The sequence below is a fragment of the Typha latifolia genome, chromosome 2 (assembly GCF_019914945.1).
Source record: "Typha latifolia isolate L0001 chromosome 2, TyphaL0001v2, whole genome shotgun sequence".
Taxonomy (NCBI): domain Eukaryota; kingdom Viridiplantae; phylum Streptophyta; class Magnoliopsida; order Poales; family Typhaceae; genus Typha; species Typha latifolia.
In genome coordinates, this window is record NC_133087.1 from 5,396,287 (window position 1) to 5,414,988 (window position 18,702).

At 34.8% G+C, this 18,702-nt stretch overlaps 1 protein-coding gene across 1 annotated transcript; it reads left to right on the top strand.

The window, feature by feature from the left end:
* The first annotated feature begins 13,190 nt into the window (after positions 1-13,190).
* On the top strand, positions 13,191-14,907 carry LOC140782231 (WRKY transcription factor 22-like). The gene is made up of 3 exons (XM_073128702.1): positions 13,191-13,723; positions 13,821-13,934; positions 14,038-14,907. Exons 1-3 carry the CDS (start codon positions 13,383-13,385, stop codon positions 14,588-14,590), a joined length of 1,008 nt encoding a protein of 335 aa, XP_072984803.1. The 5' UTR covers positions 13,191-13,382; the 3' UTR covers positions 14,591-14,907.
* Positions 14,908-18,702: the final 3,795 nt, after the last annotated feature.

The window sequence follows — 18,702 nt, forward strand, 5'->3', positions numbered from 1 at the left end:
AATTATCACCAGAGGTCTCCGAGCTCGTTGATTGTAATTTTGTTCTATTTTTCATCTCTCACTATAATGTAAAGTATATTTTCCTGAGAAGCTAACAAAACTGCAAACTGGTTTGCTACCTTAAATAGACATACAAGCAATTTGGTAGCTTGTACCTGGCAAATAGACCAACCTAGACTCTCACTCTCCGAGTAGTACTACTTTTAATTAAAAATAGACTCGTCCTTTTTATAAAAAAAAAAAAAAAAAAAGAGTTTATATAACTGTATATATAACGTAGGTGCCCCTCACCGTCACGCAATTAATTGTCTTTAAGCATTTAGATGTCCAATTCGCACACGAGAGTTTGATGTTAGAAAGAGAACAAGGACGACAAGGACGACAAGGACAAGAGAGACATGTGAAAGAGTAGTAGTGTTTGTTCCCAAGGTTCGTAACTGTACTGTGATTGATATATGTAAATAGGTGAGTTGTCAATTTATTTATCTCGCTAGGTTATTTTATCTACGTACGATAAGATAAATATGTCACGTAAGATAAGATACACACGTGTTAGAAAATATCATTATCTATCTTTTTCTTTAATTGTTGTTTCTCTAAACGATTTAGTTATCCTGATTCATGAAAGAATAGAAAACCCCTCTACGAAAGCTATTTCGCCCAAATGGGTAAACGAATTATATTGTATCTTTCTAATTTATTACACGTAAGTACGTTGGGAAAAGCAATTCTCATTAACTATTAATATATCTGGAGCCTTATTTGATTTGATTGAAGAATATGATCATTTATTAATAATATTATACTTATTTTTTAAGGAATTTTTATATAATTGCCATGGAAATTTTTTAAATATTTTAATTGCCGCCGTAATTATTGTGTTCTTTTCAAAATTATCTTTCCCTTATACAAATTATTAAGAATGGTTTAAAAATTATCCGAGCATATACCCATTACTATAGGTACCAGGAAATATATCTTATTTTGTATAAGATTAAAATTATTGATAAATGTTTTATACTCAACTTAAAAAGAGGAGAAATTTTAGTCATTGATATGTGTATATTAAATTTAATAATATCAGCTCTAATATTTTAAAGAATGTAGTGGCAATTATAATTTTTTTTAACAAGTTTTTAGTGGCAATTATGTAAAAATTCTTATTTTTAGTGGCTATATTTTTTTTTCGTATTTAATTGCAATACTAGGATAAAGAGTTCTCTCCCTTATTCAAACTCTACGAAAAGAATAATGGTGTACACAGGCCGAATTCGAGTGAGTTGAGCTCAGCTCGAGAGTTGGATTTTTTCAACTCGAGTTCGATTCAAGCTCAAAATGCTCAGCTCGACTTGCCTCGGTTCATCTCCAGCTCAATAAAACTTGAGCTCAGCTCAATATCTCAAGGGGCTTACTGGGATAAGCCTGACACATAATAAAGATAAATAATTAAAAATATAAATCCTAAAATATAAAATTAGCACATCTAATACAGAAGCAGTAAATAATTAACATAAAATATCATAATTATTTATGTGAATATATATTATAATGCATCCAACTTGAATTAATATATATATATATATATATATATATATATTATCGAGCCTAATAGAGTCAAACTCGAGTGAGCCGATGCTAACTCAGCTCATTTAGAGCTCGAGCCGAGATCTAAACAAGCTGAGCCAACGGGCTTTTTCGAAGGCCCGTGGGCTCAGCTTATTTATTGGAAAAAATCAAGGCAATCTATTAGGAGTTCCGTAATTTGTGAAATAATGCACGAAGAGGGCAAAAGTTGTACCACAGTCGTCGGAAAGTGGCAACTTGCACCGAAATATATGAGAATTTAATAATTTGAGGTGGCGTTTGATCAATTCTAAACAATGACACTGTCAGCTATTTGTATCCTCATGCAACTTTATTGTTTAAAAATATGTGCATATAATATTGAAATGAAATCACTGGCCATCAATATTAATATCTTCTCTCTTGATTTTTTTTTCCTTTTTTTTTTTCGTCGGAAAAAAATTTCCATTCAATTCTTAAAGAATAGCCTCGTGAGTAGCATAAGAAGAGAGATAGTAAACATTACGATGAAAGACTTTCAATAAATTCAATAAACAGAATCAGTTGAATCATGTAGATATAATTCTAGAGATATTCAAATAATACAAAAACTGACCTAAATCGATAGACATTGCCATTGATACCAGAAGGAAGAAGGAAGATGAAGGAGATGGTTGAGAAATTCCAATGGATGGGTTTTTCACATCTTTCAGTTTCACACGTAATGGGAATAAGAACTGAATCGATATTTTATTAAAATCTCCCTCACAAGCCCATTAATTATGACATGGGCTTCTACACATTTAGAACCATATCAACTTAATTATATTTCTAAAGCCCAAAAATAAATTTAAACTTATAGATCACTTAAGTGGGCTTAACATTAATGACAGGCCCATATATATTTTATTTAACATATGAGCCCATTAATCAAATTATTAACACATGAATCATCCAAGTTATTGGCGATGCCACCCAGTCAAAATTTGAACTCCATCCGAGCCAATTCGATTGCATACTGATGCACAACAGCTCATCGATTATACATCATAAGATAATTATTACACTTAATTACGCTCACTCTTGGAAATAGGGATTTAATTGGTATACAAGTGTGTCAAAACTATGCAGTTTAAATTTGCTAGTTTTGAGATACTTGGAGAGCTATTAAAATGAGGTTTCTATGATATTTTTCTTGGAAATAATGTTTATATGTTGAAGTGGTGGATGGTATAGATATTAGGAGAAAGTAAATGTAATTAGTGTATAGATCTAGAGTAGTACATTTTTTTTAATGGACAATGACTAATTCTTGAAGGATGGTTATTGAAGTTTAGAGTAGAAAGATGATGTAGATACATTAATGAGTTGCTTCACAATGAGGTCGTCTAAAACTTTGTTTCTGGAATCATCGCGTGCTTAGTGGTTAGTATGCTTATTTCAAACAAGTCTTAGTCAAGGGATCTATGGATTGTCTGAATCATGAGTCCTAGTTAGTGGACTTCATTATAAATAACTAAGTGGGCATTTAGTTTGCCAAGGTTATTTAGAGGAATTTAGTTAGTGAACTTCATATTTTATTTATTTCTTTTCCTCTTTTTTTTATTGTTTCCATTAAAAAGTCCAATTTGATTTTCCTTCTAATCATGGTAAATCAAATATGTTTTTAATCGTAAGATTTCCACACTCCTTTTTCATGCAAAATGCCTTCCTCAAAGTAAGCTTAGTTTTTGGTCAGCTATAGTTAAAGTTTGTTGGATAACATTCTTTTCTTTCTTTCTTTTTTACAAAAAAGAAACTGCATTAGCAAATGGGCACAAAAGAACGTGTTAAGTTCGAGAATGATACCTAATGTATCTCTATACAGTAAAGGATCTAATCAGAGGGGAAGAATGTAGGCATGCAATGAAGGAGAGATATGTGACTGATGATCTCTACTGAAGAAATGGCAGAGGAGATTTGGGCCATGAGCTTCTTTCAACCTCCAGAGGTGTCTTCTCTTATTTCTATGAATGCTTCTTAGAACCCCTTTTGTTCACAGATCAACTGTATACAGTGCTTATTCTTATCTGTAATTAATATATAATCAATCTACAGGTGTTTTGCTTACCTTTTTTCCTTTTACTTACAGTTACTCTCTTTTAAAATTATAAGCACTTTAATCACTGATACAGCTTCAAGAAGTGCTGCATGAAAAGCATAGTATTGGAATGCCACTTGATGTCATATTTAAAGCTGCTGAGTTTCAGTTCCTTGATGTTCTAGGTAACAAATGGTTTGGAAAAAAAAGAAGACTACTCCTATTTAGCCAAAGTTTACTTATCTGTGGACTAAAATGGTTGAGGAGAAAGTATATTCAACATTGCACTGAGGTATCAACTGACCAAGGTGGTTAATTTCTGTGCAGAGGCTTCCTAAGCTTGCCATTCAAGACTAAATAAGTGTGGACATTAATTGTTATACCTTTAGTAGGATTGCATAGTCAACTCTATGTAATTTCTCAGTTGATGTACTAATTATTTTTAAATAAGTGAATGGTTATCCTGTCCAAATGTTTGATGGTCAAATTATTTGCTTACGATTGAGATTTTTGGAAGTTTCAATACAATAAATCTAAGTAAAATTGGCTGTTATGATCTTTGTTCAAACTTTTGCTGTGCACCAAAAGAAATAAGCTGGCCGGCCTATGTGGATCAACACACGATATTTTACAAGTTCTGAATGCAGGTTGACAAAAAGATTATTTTTATCTTCCCTTTGATAAAGAAGCATCCGAATGCTTATAAACATGGTGCCTATCTTGATGACACTAATAGGCAACCTACATGATTATGGAAGAAGAATGTATTGTACGGGTGGCGTGGATTGTACAGTTGACTACCTTTAGATTGGGTTTCTAATCTTATCTCTATGACCTTTTTCCTGCCATCAGAGAGCTCAGAGATTCTTTCTCTTCTATGTGACTTGATTTGTATCCTTATTCTTGACTAGGTTGGATCTAGGACTTTAAAGGAGTAAAATCTTTGGAAAGTTCCCCAAATATACATCTAGAAGAACCAAAATAACCAAAGAGAAAATCTCTGCAGATGCAAAGTAGGATCAATGAAAGTCATCACTAGATAACTAGAAGCAATTTCCGCACATATATGGTGATATTTAATCAAATCCCATTCTGTCTAAAGCCTGAGGAAAGAAGAATTTCTACCTTGGTATCATCACAAAAGCTAATCAGGCTGTGTGAAGGATGGCGTAGGTCAACCTTAAGCCAGATGAAACGAGTGAAAGTTTTGCTGTAGAAAGTCATCTTCTCATAAATCATCATGAATCTTAATTAGTTTGTTACTTGGACTCAAATACAGTTCCTGCATGGTGTATATATTTACAATTATCAGATCCTTTTAATCCTCTAAATTTTCTACTAGCGGCTACATATCTAAGTGCTATTAATTAAAACTCATGAGTCATGTTATGCCCTGTCAACCATGAGTACTTAATCAAACTAGTGGATTCAGGAAACATATTATTTTTTACTTTGCCTATGGAATTTGCTTATTTGTTCAATGATCTCCACAGCTCATGATACTGTAGTCATATGCTTATGTTTTTTCAGTGCAGTAGTATGATTAGATAGTTGGAAATAAGATCATTGTACTTTCACTCTGTTTTAGAGTTTCTTGAGATTACCCATTTATGATGAGAGGAAAAGAAAAGATTCAATGAAAGAAGGTAAATTACACTTACTCAATGAGAATTGCTGACTAAGGCTTATTTTTATTTTTATTCTGGCAGATGGCCTGCAAATATTTGATCAGGACGACATGGAAAACAGGAAAAAATGAGAAAGCTGGATTCCTCACCAGTTGGATTTTCTTGGAGTTCCATTTAGTCTGGTGACATACAAGTCAAGGTAAAGAAGATATATATATATATATGCATCTGAAAGGCATGAAAGCTACATTATTAAACAACTCAAAACAGAGCGAAACATATGCATGTTCTCTGACAGTGTAACTTGATAGTGTGAATAGTGCAGCCAAACGCAGTTGCCGGCCGGTCGTTTTCTGTGCTTTCGGGAGAGATCAGTGCATGGTGGAATCCATACTATAAATGGTGTTCGGGTTGTTCGATTCCTTGCCACCACCTAATTTTAAATCAGATGCCTGCTTCCAGGTGTTTAAATTACTGTTAAACAGTGGAATGATCATCTGGGTCTTGATGTTCCTGGGCTTGATTCTCCCAGAAGCCATGTTTTGTGGAATCTTACTCTATACTTTATATGAAGGGATAACTACACTTAGACCTTCATTCTATTATCATTTTTCACATATCTCCTTTCAATTACAGGATTCTCTTAGAAGAAGGTAAAGATGTTTATAAACTAAAATTTTTCTTTTTCTCCTCTAAAACGTAAGGGTAAATATATTATAAAGAGCTACTTACATAATTTGCAGGCGATAATTTATGGATAGAAAAGTAAGTGAAACCTAACATAAGGGTTATAAAATCTTTTTATAAGTTCAGGTGTCTATATGTCACAAAAAAATTTGAAGGAGAATTATCCGGAGGAGGAATATAAACAATGATGATAGTTCAGGGGCTCTAATAGTAATTAACCCTTATATAAATTATGCAGGGTGATATGAGTATGTTTGGGGACTTTAAGGGTGGCTGGAAAGGGCTTCAACAGTCCCCTGCACCGAGATCATATTCTCTGCTTTCTGTGATGCAATGATTCCAATTTGGTGTTGTTATGCTGCTATCAGGACAGCATGGATGGAGGGGGAATTTGAAAACTATATAGATTATAGAAGATCTTGGGGTTTCATGGGCCCATGCCCACAACATCACAACATGTATGTGTGGGGAATAAAGGGCTTAAACATTTGTTGGGTAGAATGGATGGTGGGTCTCATCTACACTTCTGATACGGCTACTGATGGAGTGGATTCTCCTTCCCTCTCTTCCTCTCATTTAATTTTTAGGCAGAAGCCCACTAGGAAGTGGTGTGCACTTTTTGATGATGAATGGATGAATGGATTAGAAAGTGATTGGTTGGCCTGTTTTTTCCATTGGAAAAACTAAGAAGATGCAGTGTGTTGTTGTAAATGGATGAAAAGGAGATTAGTATCTTAACATTTAGCTGAATAAAAATTTCCCGAGTTCCAACTTGAAGCCAATAATGTAACAACCTCCTCTCATTTATTTTCTTGGAATTATCTGGTCTGCATTATTCCCAAAAGCATTCAATGGAATCTGAGTAACTCTTATATCTAAAGGGATCCATAGATGAGAGCAAAGTAATCCTAATAAAATCACAGTTGATAGAAAATGCTGAGCTGATTCAATCATCCAGTATGATGATTCCTTTCTTCGCAAAATAGAAACTTTCACCTTCATGAGCAGCGTGATTATAGAAATCATCGATGCCCAAATGGAAAGAGCTTGGGTTCATTGCAACCTTTGAATATTTATCTAGAGAAATATTATATTATCTATCTACTATTGCTTTCCCAATTACTTTTTCTCCTTGCAACCTCGTCGTTTTCCTTAGATTTTCCTTTTCTTTTTCTTTAACTCTATTACGTGAAATCTAGCTACAGTAGACAACAAAGTCTTCTGCGATCTGTAACAAAAATACCACTGTCCAATCTTTTCCAAATCCTAGTGGCCTTCATGCTCAAACTCTTGTTCTTGCTGCTTTGGTTGGTAGCTGGTATGAGCCTAGGCTATACTATAGTCTGGTCCTGTCTACCTACCAATTAGAGAGTATGGCCACAGTCTGGGCGACCTGACTAGATAAGGGCTATCCAAATTCCCAGCAAAGACTGGAATGGACCCTTGGCTGGTCGCTCGCTGTCAAAACTGATGAATTCATGGGAAATTGAGGAGCCAAAGGAGGTTTTCTTGTACCACCTCTGCCCTCTGTAATCTTAGCTTCACCCCAACACGTAAACAAGTACACCATGCAGTCAGTACACTGTGTATATATACATACGCCTGCCTCAAAATAGTCCCCAAAGCCACCCTCGTTTAGTGCCCTAAATGGAGCCTGGAGCTCTCGAGTCCCAACTATGACACTCTCAGCTCTGAACACTGGAACTGATATTATATCATATCTCTACAGAACCAATGCCAGGACTACTCCGGTAACCCAAAGAGTCCAAGGATGGTGTTATTCAATATATGTGTACTCTTCTAAATTTACCATTTCAAAGTATAACTTTTTATTTATAGTATATAAGTATATTTTTTTTATCTTCTTTTCTTGTTAAATGGATAAAAAATTTACTCTTGGTTAACTTTTAGACTTATAAAAAACAGAGAATGTTGCCAAGTACTCTGACCAGTTTCCTAATTATTTTAATTTAAGATAAGTCGTGTTATGTTTGCTTTCTTCTCTCTTTTGACCATATTGGGTCATGGTCCTGCGTGTGGATGTATTAACTGCAACTCTATTATTATTCTTGTATTATTGTGAATACTAATATCCCGAAAGAGATGGATGGATGGATGGATGGATGGATGCTTATGGGAGTCAGCTAGCTAATATAGGCCATTGATCAAGTGCGTTTAGTCCTTCAATAATAACATATAAATACCAGTATCTTGAGGACATACATGTTTCAAAGGTAGTTTGGATGTGGCCCATTCCATAGGATTGACTAATTTAAAATTTATCTTTTTTTAATTCATTCTTGGATATTTTGGCTTATTACCACTCAGCAATCGACTCCTCCTTCAAGGTGTTAAACAGATAAATCCAGAAATTGGGGGTGTTAAAAGCAAAAAAAAAAAAAAAAATTCCTTTTTTTTATAAGAGTTTAATAGTGAATTGCAATAGCTCAACTGTCTCCAGTACTTAGATAAGCCAGCACGCGTGCGAGGTCATTAATCTTTCTTTAAACAAATAAAAGAAAATAAATATTCCTTGTCGAGATTTCTAACAACTTGCTTATTGGAAACATTCAAAAGGAGGAGTACGGTGAGACGCGACCCAACTGTACATCGACTGAGAGTTTTCAACACCAAGGACGTGGAGAGACCTACGTTTCTATAAATAAAAATAGAAAAGGTCTAATTGCTTTTCTCTTTTTATATAAATTACATGCTCGTAGACTAATTATGAACTATAATTTTTTTTTATCAAAATCAATTCTAATAATCAAATCCATTATCAATTTATAGTGTTCTTTATATATAGCTTAGAGGACCGCTGTGCCGACCGATCCTCTGAGCAATTGCACCGTAGAGTAACCGAGCTGATGAGGTTGGTGGTAAGGTAACCTCTAATTATAGTTGACCAAGTTTTTGTATTTTTTTTTTTTCATTTTTTATTATTTTTTAGGGAGAGAGAGGGAGAGAGATGTGAGATGGAGGGGTGGGGTGGGGTGGGGTGGGGCCCATGAGATCTGCGACAAAGGCTGCCTTGGCCCCGTTTTTTTACTTAATTGCCCTTTGGCCTACGGCCTGGGGTGGGGAGGGGGGGCTTCAAAGTAGGTGTCGTGTCCCATTCCTTTCACGTCTCTCTCGAATCCTCGTTGTGCGCACGCTTAATAGTGGGCGTATCGTATTCCTACGCATCCGTGGGTCGTCGAGATCGCCGTATCTCACCGGCATCGCTACTACTATACCACGTACACGCCCATTTATAGAACCCTGTGCACGTGCAGCTGATGGTCTGCAACCCCTGTTCCGATAACTTGCTGGAGTTGGATGAGCTTCCATCGTTGACTGGAAGGGGCCATGGCTGTTGAAAGTTCCTGCGATCGCTGCTGCAGAGGAATACGCTCTTTTTCACAGAGAAAGAGGGCTAGTGGCTAACTCTCTAGGGATGCAGGAGGATAACCAACCAACTTTACTAGAGTTAATAATAGTACTTATTTTTTCTATGATCAAAAAAATTATGAGATTGACTTCAACTCTAAATAATTATTGCGGAGAAAATTATTTGATGATTAGTGATGATTTTAGTTTAATGATTTGGCTCGGTTGATGATTTCACTGTGTAATTGACTTGAAAGAATAGCTCATTAGCGCAATTGTTTGGAGTAATATCTCAGCGGCATTTAGTTCGCAGCAATAATTCAGCGTGGCTTAAAGTCTAAACCATGCGGCTTAGTATATTACCTAAAAGTTTGATAGGGCCTTAGTGTCTTTATATTCATAGAGGGTTAGCTCTTTATTCAACTTATATTTATTTAGGCTCTTGAATGAGTAAAAAAAAAAAGATATCGGAGGACAAGTCCCATGTTAAAATTTTAGGACAGGTTTTAATTATTTCTTATCTTAAAATTTATTGTTTCACATTATAAACGAATAGCATATATATATATATATACTTTGGTAAATGATGATTATATCTTTTCTAAAATAGGATGAATAAATTATAAATTATATATATTTTATCTTCTTATCACAATCCTTTAACAAGCCCTACATTTGGGTGACAAGCACACTAACCAAGTAAATACATTATCAAATCTTAAATATAACCCAAGCAATCTTGAAAAAAAAAAGAGGAGATATGAAATCCATCCTAGAAACAAGCATCTCACATGGCCAAATTCAAGCACCACTACAAGGAGGAGCATCAAGAAGCTTAAGAAAAGGCGTAGAAATAAGTGATTCAGCATCTTATGGCGAAATCAGTATCACAATAGAGCTAAAAGAGCAACCTACATAACAAACTAAAGCCTTAAAATACAGAACCAACTTCTTACAAGCATAGAAAACCCATAACAAGTGTGGCTAAAATAGAAATATGCAGAAAATGTAAAAGAAGGCAAACGGAATCTAGCTTGACAAAAAAGATAAAAAAAACCTAAACGGCATCGGCGACAGCTGTCATCACTAGCGTCCTCAATGGTGGGCTCGTCAAAGTGGAGGTAGTCGAGTGTGCGATGTATGGGCCAAGGGCCGTGTGCTGTTGGGAGTGGATTCGAAATGTGGGGGGTGTGGCAAAAAACGATGGCACCAATGGGCGAAGGTGCAACCGCAGTTGAGCTAGCCAGTATCGAAGGCGGCTACATTGAGGGAGTATGCTAGCTTGACTGTGGCTAGGAGCGATCCGGGGGAGTGGAGAGGCGGAGGTGTCGTCGACGCACAATGGTGACGAGGGATAAGATAGATAGCTATGGGGAGCGGCAATGGAGCTACAAAAACAACATATTTTGGGGGAGAAGAAGGAAAAGAGAGATAGGGAAAGTGAAAAGGAAATGGGGATTTGCTCCCCTCCCTTAGCTCGTGGCTAGTAGGGGAGGAGAAAATCTCGTCGGCAACGCGATGTGGAAAATCTTTTTTAGAGGAAAGGGAAAAGCTCATGCGCTAAACCTTAGTAAAGCTAGGGCCAGCACAAGGAAGGCAAAGATTGAATACTCTCTCTATATATAAGTGATATTGCTCAGGTGATTTGCCCTTTCGTTTTTTAATTGGCAGAAATAGGCCACTCTATTATCAAAATTATAAATTGAGATATTTTTTTTAACTAATTTACTTTTTCTATAACTCAACCCAACCGTTTAATTTCGATGCACACATTGTTAAAAATTAAAGCGTACGTTTTGTATAAACGATGTATATAAATTATATAGGTGATGCATACCATTTTTTTAAAATCTCGATACGCACATCATTGAAAATTGCAGCGTATATTTTGCATAGGCAATATGTATATATTATATAAGTGATGCATCGCATTTATTTAAAATTAGAATATACACTTTGTATAGGCGATGTGTATAACTTATATAGGTAATTAGTTACTTTTTTTTAAAAAAATTTATACGTATATTGTTGAAAACTAGAGCGCATATTTTGTATAGGAGATGCGTATAAATTATATGAGTAACGCATAGTATTTTTTAGGACACGAGAGTTTTTTTTAAATTTATTAAGACTAAATTAGTAAAAAATACCCGAAATTATAATTTGATAATTGGGAATCTATTTTTGACAATTAGAAAACTAAAATATTTTTTGCTGCAAATCACCGGATGTTGCTCATTGATATAATAGATTATAAAAATATTTGGCAAGAACAAATTTAGGGATCCATATCCCCGCACGAAAACTGCATCTGGTTTTAAATTATTTTCAATTTATTGATCATATTCTAGTATGCAAACTGTGGGTTTAGATTCAAATAAAATACTTCGAGCATACTGAATATGGAATATGGAATATGGATACATTAAAAAATTGGACAAGCAATTCTAAATTTATATAGATTCTATTTTTTAATTCATCCTTGTTAAATTCTATAATTATATTGTAATGGAATCTTTATATCACACTATGTATTTGTTATACACTTGAATATAATATTCAATTTGAATATCGGAATTTAATATCCAATTTGAAATATTATGAATAGATATAAAATCTAAAAATTAGAATTATATTTCTAATGTATATATATTATAATAAAGTAAGTATATAAAATGACGAACAATAAATATATATATTAAAATTTAAATATTAAAAAAATGTAGCAATCTTGCTGCTTCAAATATTCTCAACCATCTGATAGTTTATGAATAAAGACAACGACAATTGAACTCCTATTCATTTGTGGTTTCTATATTCCGGTAGAAAGAAAAGATTTCATAAGAAACTATTTATAATTATCTTTATTATTATTGGAGTGAGTTGTGAAATCAAGATCTCACGAAAATTAACTAATAAATTTAAAAATTATTTGCAAAATTCTAAAAGAAAACCTTTGACTAAATCAAAAGAAAGAGGGGGAAACAAAAAGATAGTTGAACTTTTGGGGCGAGGGGGTCAAAATGGAGAGCAATGGCCTGGATGGAAGATTTAATAACAAATTGCTGTGAAGCTTAGGCAAGGCAGTAGTAATGAATTATTGAAAATTAATATATATATATATATATATATATATATAAATTCTTATAAAAGAAATAATCTTTGATTTCATACAATATTCTGAATTGTGATTTGTATAGACAACTACACATGTGGGTTGTTGGGATGCATATGATTTGGTAGAATCAAAATATGAATAGGTAATGGTTTTGATTTCACTTTAGTAATTAATATTTCTGGGATCCCAAATTTCTGGAATCAAATTCTTTTTTTTTTTTAATAAAAAGAGTGGAAGGCTAATAGCAACAAAATTCTCACTGAGATTGAATCCGAACTTGCCATTTAACTAGAATATAGAAAAATAATTATCTTTCTGTAGCATTGAGTTTCAAAATAGCTCACAAACTTTAGTTAGTGGCGAGGTTAATAACATTAGGATAATACACACAAGATTCTCTAATGTAATTAAGAACCACACTCGGCCTCTTCATTAAGCACAGTCACGTTGGATGCACGTGTTCCTCGGTTTGGATCCACCAGTCGAGACTCCACCACGTGTTGCCTTCGCAGCTGCTGCTGCAGCAGCGTGTCTCCACTTTTGTTTCCCTGCAACGTGGACAGTTGCATTTCGGTCCCTCCTAAACTCCGTTATTATTTATTTATCTCTCCTTTTGTGGGCTCTAGAGAGAGAGAGAAAGAGAGACTTTTCTTTTTTGCTCTTCTCGCCCCTTTGACATTTTCCCAAAGTCAAGTGGGAAACCCGAAACCGCTTTCCAAAACCCGACGGTTTTTTTAGAAATTATAATTCCCTCTTTGTGACCCCTTTTTTAGGAGGAGGATCCAATGCCCACCCCCACCCTTCCACACACACCATTTACCCACCAACCTCATACCGCTTTAGTAGTTTTTCCCAATCTCTCTCTCTCGCGAAACAAAAAGTCAGCGCCTCTGCCTTATCTCTACTCCTCCCCCTTTTCCTCTGAGCTCTTCAAGCCATGGAGGATAGCGGAAACAACTGGGATCTACAAGCAGTGGTGCGTGGTTACCGGGTAATGGCGAAAGATCCCTTCTCTTCTTTCCCACCTCTTCTTTCTTCTATCCACAAGGAGGAGGAAGCAGAGGTGGGAGGAGATGGGTGGTGCTTTCCTAATCTAATGATGGAGAGCAAGAGCGGCCTTGAGGAATTAGAAGAGCTTTATAAGCCCTTCTTCTCCAAAACCCAACAGCCTTCTTCTTCCTCCACCACCATGGCGGCGGCGCCTAAGGTGCGTCTGGTTCAACAGCCGCAGCAGCAAAATCGACAGCCAAACCCGCAGGTGCCAAGATCGAAAAGGAGGTAAGTAGTTAATGCTTGCTAATTTTCTTGGGTAATTCATCAACTTAGGAAGTACTCATTTGGTTAAACATTCGAATTTTTGGTTGAAATTTTGCAGAAAGAACCAGCAGAAGAAGGTGGTGTGCCATGTTCCTGCGGATGGGGTCTCTTCTGATATGTGGGCTTGGCGCAAGTATGGTCAAAAACCCATCAAGGGCTCTCCTTACCCGAGGTAAATATCAATCCTTTTTAATCTCTAATAAAAGTAGAGATTAGAAACAAGCGCAGAGATCTAAATCTAACAAAAGAATTTACTTTGGTTGCAAATGGAGCAGGGGATACTATAGATGTAGTAGCTCAAAGGGATGCTTAGCAAGAAAGCAAGTAGAGCGTAGCAGAGCCGATCCGGCGATGTTTATAATCACCTACACCGCCGAGCACAACCACGCCGTCCCCACCCACCGCAACTCCCTCGCCGGAAGCACTCGGAACAAGTCTCCCACGACCCAAACCATCACGACCGCCGCCACCGACAACGCCTCTGGAGGCGGAGACGAGGAGAACCCACCTCCCAAAAAGGCCGGTTTCTCGCCCACTACCCCGCTCGCCGCGTCCTGGAGGCAGAAGGGGGAGGAGGGGGAGGAGGAAGACGAGGCCGACGAGGAGGAGGAAGAGGAGGGGATGCTATTAGTGGAGGACATGGAGGTAATGGGCGAAGACGAGTTGCTCTTCATGGGCAGCGGCGAGAAAGCCAATGGAGTCTCCACCACCACCCAAGTGGCGCTCTCGGGCTTCTTCGATTACGAGGGCGGTTTAGAAGAGCCGTTCTTTAATCCGCCATGGATGGCTAACAGTAACAACACGGCTGCCGCCGCCGGAGGCAGTTGACCACCCACTCTGTCTGTTCTTCTATTCGAGAGAAAAAAAAGAGTTTAGATAGAGTGATCATCAGGAGAGAGGAAGAGTGGGAGAGAGCATCTCCTCCATCATTTCACATATATATTAATTACCCATCACTTTTAGTTTGCCTTGTTTTTGTTCTTTACATTGTATAAAAGAGTAAAAAAAAAAGAAAAAAAAAATCAGGCTAAAGAGAGTACTCCATGCTTCAATTCCAAATATATGCGCTGGTCTTCTTTGTTAGCCGTTCGCGCAACAGAGCAGTGGCTGTCTTATTTGAGCAATAATATATTAACGTTTCTATCTCTTCTGACCTTATTGCTGTTGTGTTCATGGATTCCATGAGAGAGAGAGAGAGAGAGAGAGAGAGAGTGAGGAGGGGAGAAGATAGATTAGTCAACCGCGGTTTGGTCAAAACGCTAAAAACCAATTCATTAGCTTTGTTGGATTGCGAGTTTTAAGACATTGCACTCTTCCATCTCCTCTCCCTTTCTTTGAATTCTTCTTTGTCATCCTTATCTCATGCTCTGGGGATATATTAATAAGCCAGGCACTATTAGGCATACCATCTTAAACAGTGAACGATTAGTTTAATTAGGTCGCATTAAAGAATGTGGTTATCTTAATGTCCTTTTTTTGTTTAAAAAATTGGGATTCGAGCTTCTCGTGTCAGAAGGGGGGGCGGGGGATGACAGTTGTCCCCACTTTTGGCGGGGACCACGTGGGAGGGACTCCGCGCCTCAAAATTCGTGCTTATACGGAGAGCCGGATAGATAGATAGATAGATAGATAGATAGATAGATAGATAGATGGGGATGGGAAAAGACATGAACTACGAGGGGAGTTTTTATGTCTTTGTATTGATAGTGGCCCTCGATAATTCACACTATTCCCTGATTCCAACAGGAGAACGGAGATAAATACTTATTCCCTGACAAAAAAAGGTAAATTTATTATTAGTATAGTTGATTTATTGGCCACTAATTTTTAAGGTGGTGGTACGTAGTGGTAAAACGTGAAATTTATTTTAAGCCCTTCCTTTATAGATTGGAATATTCTTACAATAAATGCACAGGAGAACATTATATGGATTCTGGGCCTCGGTTAGATGGTATATAATTTTTTATTATTTTATTTTTCATCAATTTATTTTTCTTATATGCAAATTAACTCTCTTATTTATAGATAACAGCTAAACACTGTTCTCTCTCTTTCTCTCAAATTATAGTCAACTTTTATAATTTGGCAAATAATTCAATGCACCTTTAAAATAAAATTATAATCTTAATCCAATGGCTATAATAGCCAGTTTTTATAACAAAACCGGTACCTGTTCCAAAACCACTAGTTAAGAAGATTAATTAGGTGTGCATAACTTCCTAATTTTCTTGTTATACCCTTGAAAATCTTAACCATTAGATCTTCATCAAAGTGATTGATAAACAATTAACTTTACGATACGGAAGAAGCGCTTTACGCGTTTGTTTTTTTCTTCCGTATTATGCTTTAATTATAGGAGATATCATTTAATATTAAATAATTTAAATTTGATTATTTGGAGATAAACTTTAATTTAAATATAATTCTCTATCTCTATCTATTAAAATTTAATTTAAATCAATCTTAAACTAATGGGAGATATATGTAAATAATAAAAAATAATCAAAAAGATAAAATGTAATTAAATTTTTATCAAGTTAATTATAAAAGACATCAATACCCTTATTTTGATATATATACATTACTCTCAGTTAATGATATATATGTCTTTTACTTAATAAAATATTAAGATAATATAATTGTTAAAAAATAATGTGCAAAATTATATATCTAAAAAAAATTACCTGCTGAACCGGTAATATCTTTCATTCCTATTACACCCTTAAAGATCTTAATCGTTAGATCTTCATCAAATTGATTGATAAAGAATTAATTCTATTGCACCTAAGAAACCCTCTTATAATTTTAGAGATGATGCACGTTTTTCTATATTAGGTGAGACGTTGAGAAATTTATCACACCTATTTTCTTATCAAGATACGCATAAACTTTTATTCACGTTTAAGACTTATATACTAATCAAACTGGACATTAATATTGAATAGTTGCTCTGATTTGATCGGTTATTTTATCACAGTTTCTTTTTCGTAATAAAACATGCATAAAAGTATGGTATGAAAAAGGATTTAGAGGATATCATAGTTTTATGGAACCCTTTACTTATATGAAAAAGGAGCATAAAATAATGAGTTATGCAATTTTTTTTAAAAAAAAGAGACTAATATTTAATTCTTGTGTATAAATAAAAGAGGTTTAATATTAAATAAGTGAAAGGTTAATTAAAAAAAACATCTTCTAGTGTAAGAAGGGGATGGACATCTCATATAATAATATACATATCATAGTACTGTAGAAGAGAGTGGTAAAATAATCTTATCAACTGCCTTGCTTCTCTTCCTCTTTCATCAGATTTGACGTCTAGATATCTATATGAATGATATAAAAATTACTTTTGATTAAAAGAAAGCAAAATAATAATAATAATAATAATAATAAGCTTAAAAAAATTAAAAAGCTAGTTATGAGTGTTTAAGGTCCATAATCGATATACATTAATTAACATAATGTTGATGAGAATACGACGGAATCCCACAGCAGTCAGAATATGACTTGGAATCCAGAAAAGTTAGAATGCTTGATGGCTAAGTGTTAGTAGCACATCAAACTATCATACAAAAAAAGAGAGACATTTCATAAGTTTTTCTCTGTCATCTTTGGTGTACTCCACGCTGCATTCATATGTCAATTAACTGTAAACAACTAAGAATAAAGTCAAAAGGATATTATTTATATATATATATATATATATATATATATATATATATATATATATATATATATATAGTGCAACTGTGGCAGTAGGAGCTTAAACTCCATGCACATGGCTTTGAATGGCATCATGCATGATTTGTAGAACATGGCAGTACCCATCCCATCTTCACATAAGCTTGCATGGATATAGTCTTCTGGAGCAGGAGATTAGCATTTTAAAAATAGTTAGAGTCGGTAATTCACACTAATGATGTGTAGACTAATTATATCAAAGTCAATGGAAACAGTGAGTCGATACATGTGATGGAATTTAATGGGGTTTAAGAAGTAAACGCTTCCAACTGCAGCTAACCAGCACTGCGTCCAGCTTTAAGCATTTAAAAAAGCTGGGATAATTACACCAAATCTTTGAACTATATATTGCTCATCATTTTTCTTTAGGTAGACTCTGATTACTTAACCTCTCAGCTATAGTTTGATAATTGCCAGTTTAATATTTTTCATAGAGAAAATAACACGTCGCTATGATCACTTTATTTTATTTTAACAAAGAAAGAGATAAAAATAATATGATTATTTGATGTTTTTCGACTACATCGATCATAGTCATAGAGGTGTAATTGTCTCGTAAAAGTTTGACGTGGTGTGGTACCACAGGACCATTTGCATGAAAAAGGAAGACAAAAAAGGGGAAAAGAAGGATGTTTGCTATGGGGGGTTGGAACACTCTTTTTTTTCTACAAAATAATTCACTTACCACCATTGTCTACAGCCCAATAGAGGACTCACTTAAAAAGATAATTTCTCGACTGAGTTATGCTCATTCACACAAGATGATAACTTACCATGGTGCATATACCGGGATTACAGTATCTGAATTCATATTTTTTGTTCGGATCTAGATATGGATATTGGATGGATAACAAAATTAAAACTATATTCTAATTAAATAAATTTTAATTTTCAGATAGAGAATCGGATCTTAAATGAATATAGATTAAATTTTACTGAATTATGATATTTTATTAAGATATAATTAACATAAAATATTAAGAGTTTCAAAAAAAATTATTACATGTCAAATACATATAAAATTAGTAAAATTAATCCTTACAAATAATATATAACATATCATTACTAATAATATTATTATTTACTATTTAAATAAATAAACTAAAAATTATAAATCATTCAAAAAATATGTGAATAAATAAATATTCGTATCCGAATCCAATCCAAATATTTTCAAAAATCCTATTCCCATCCGA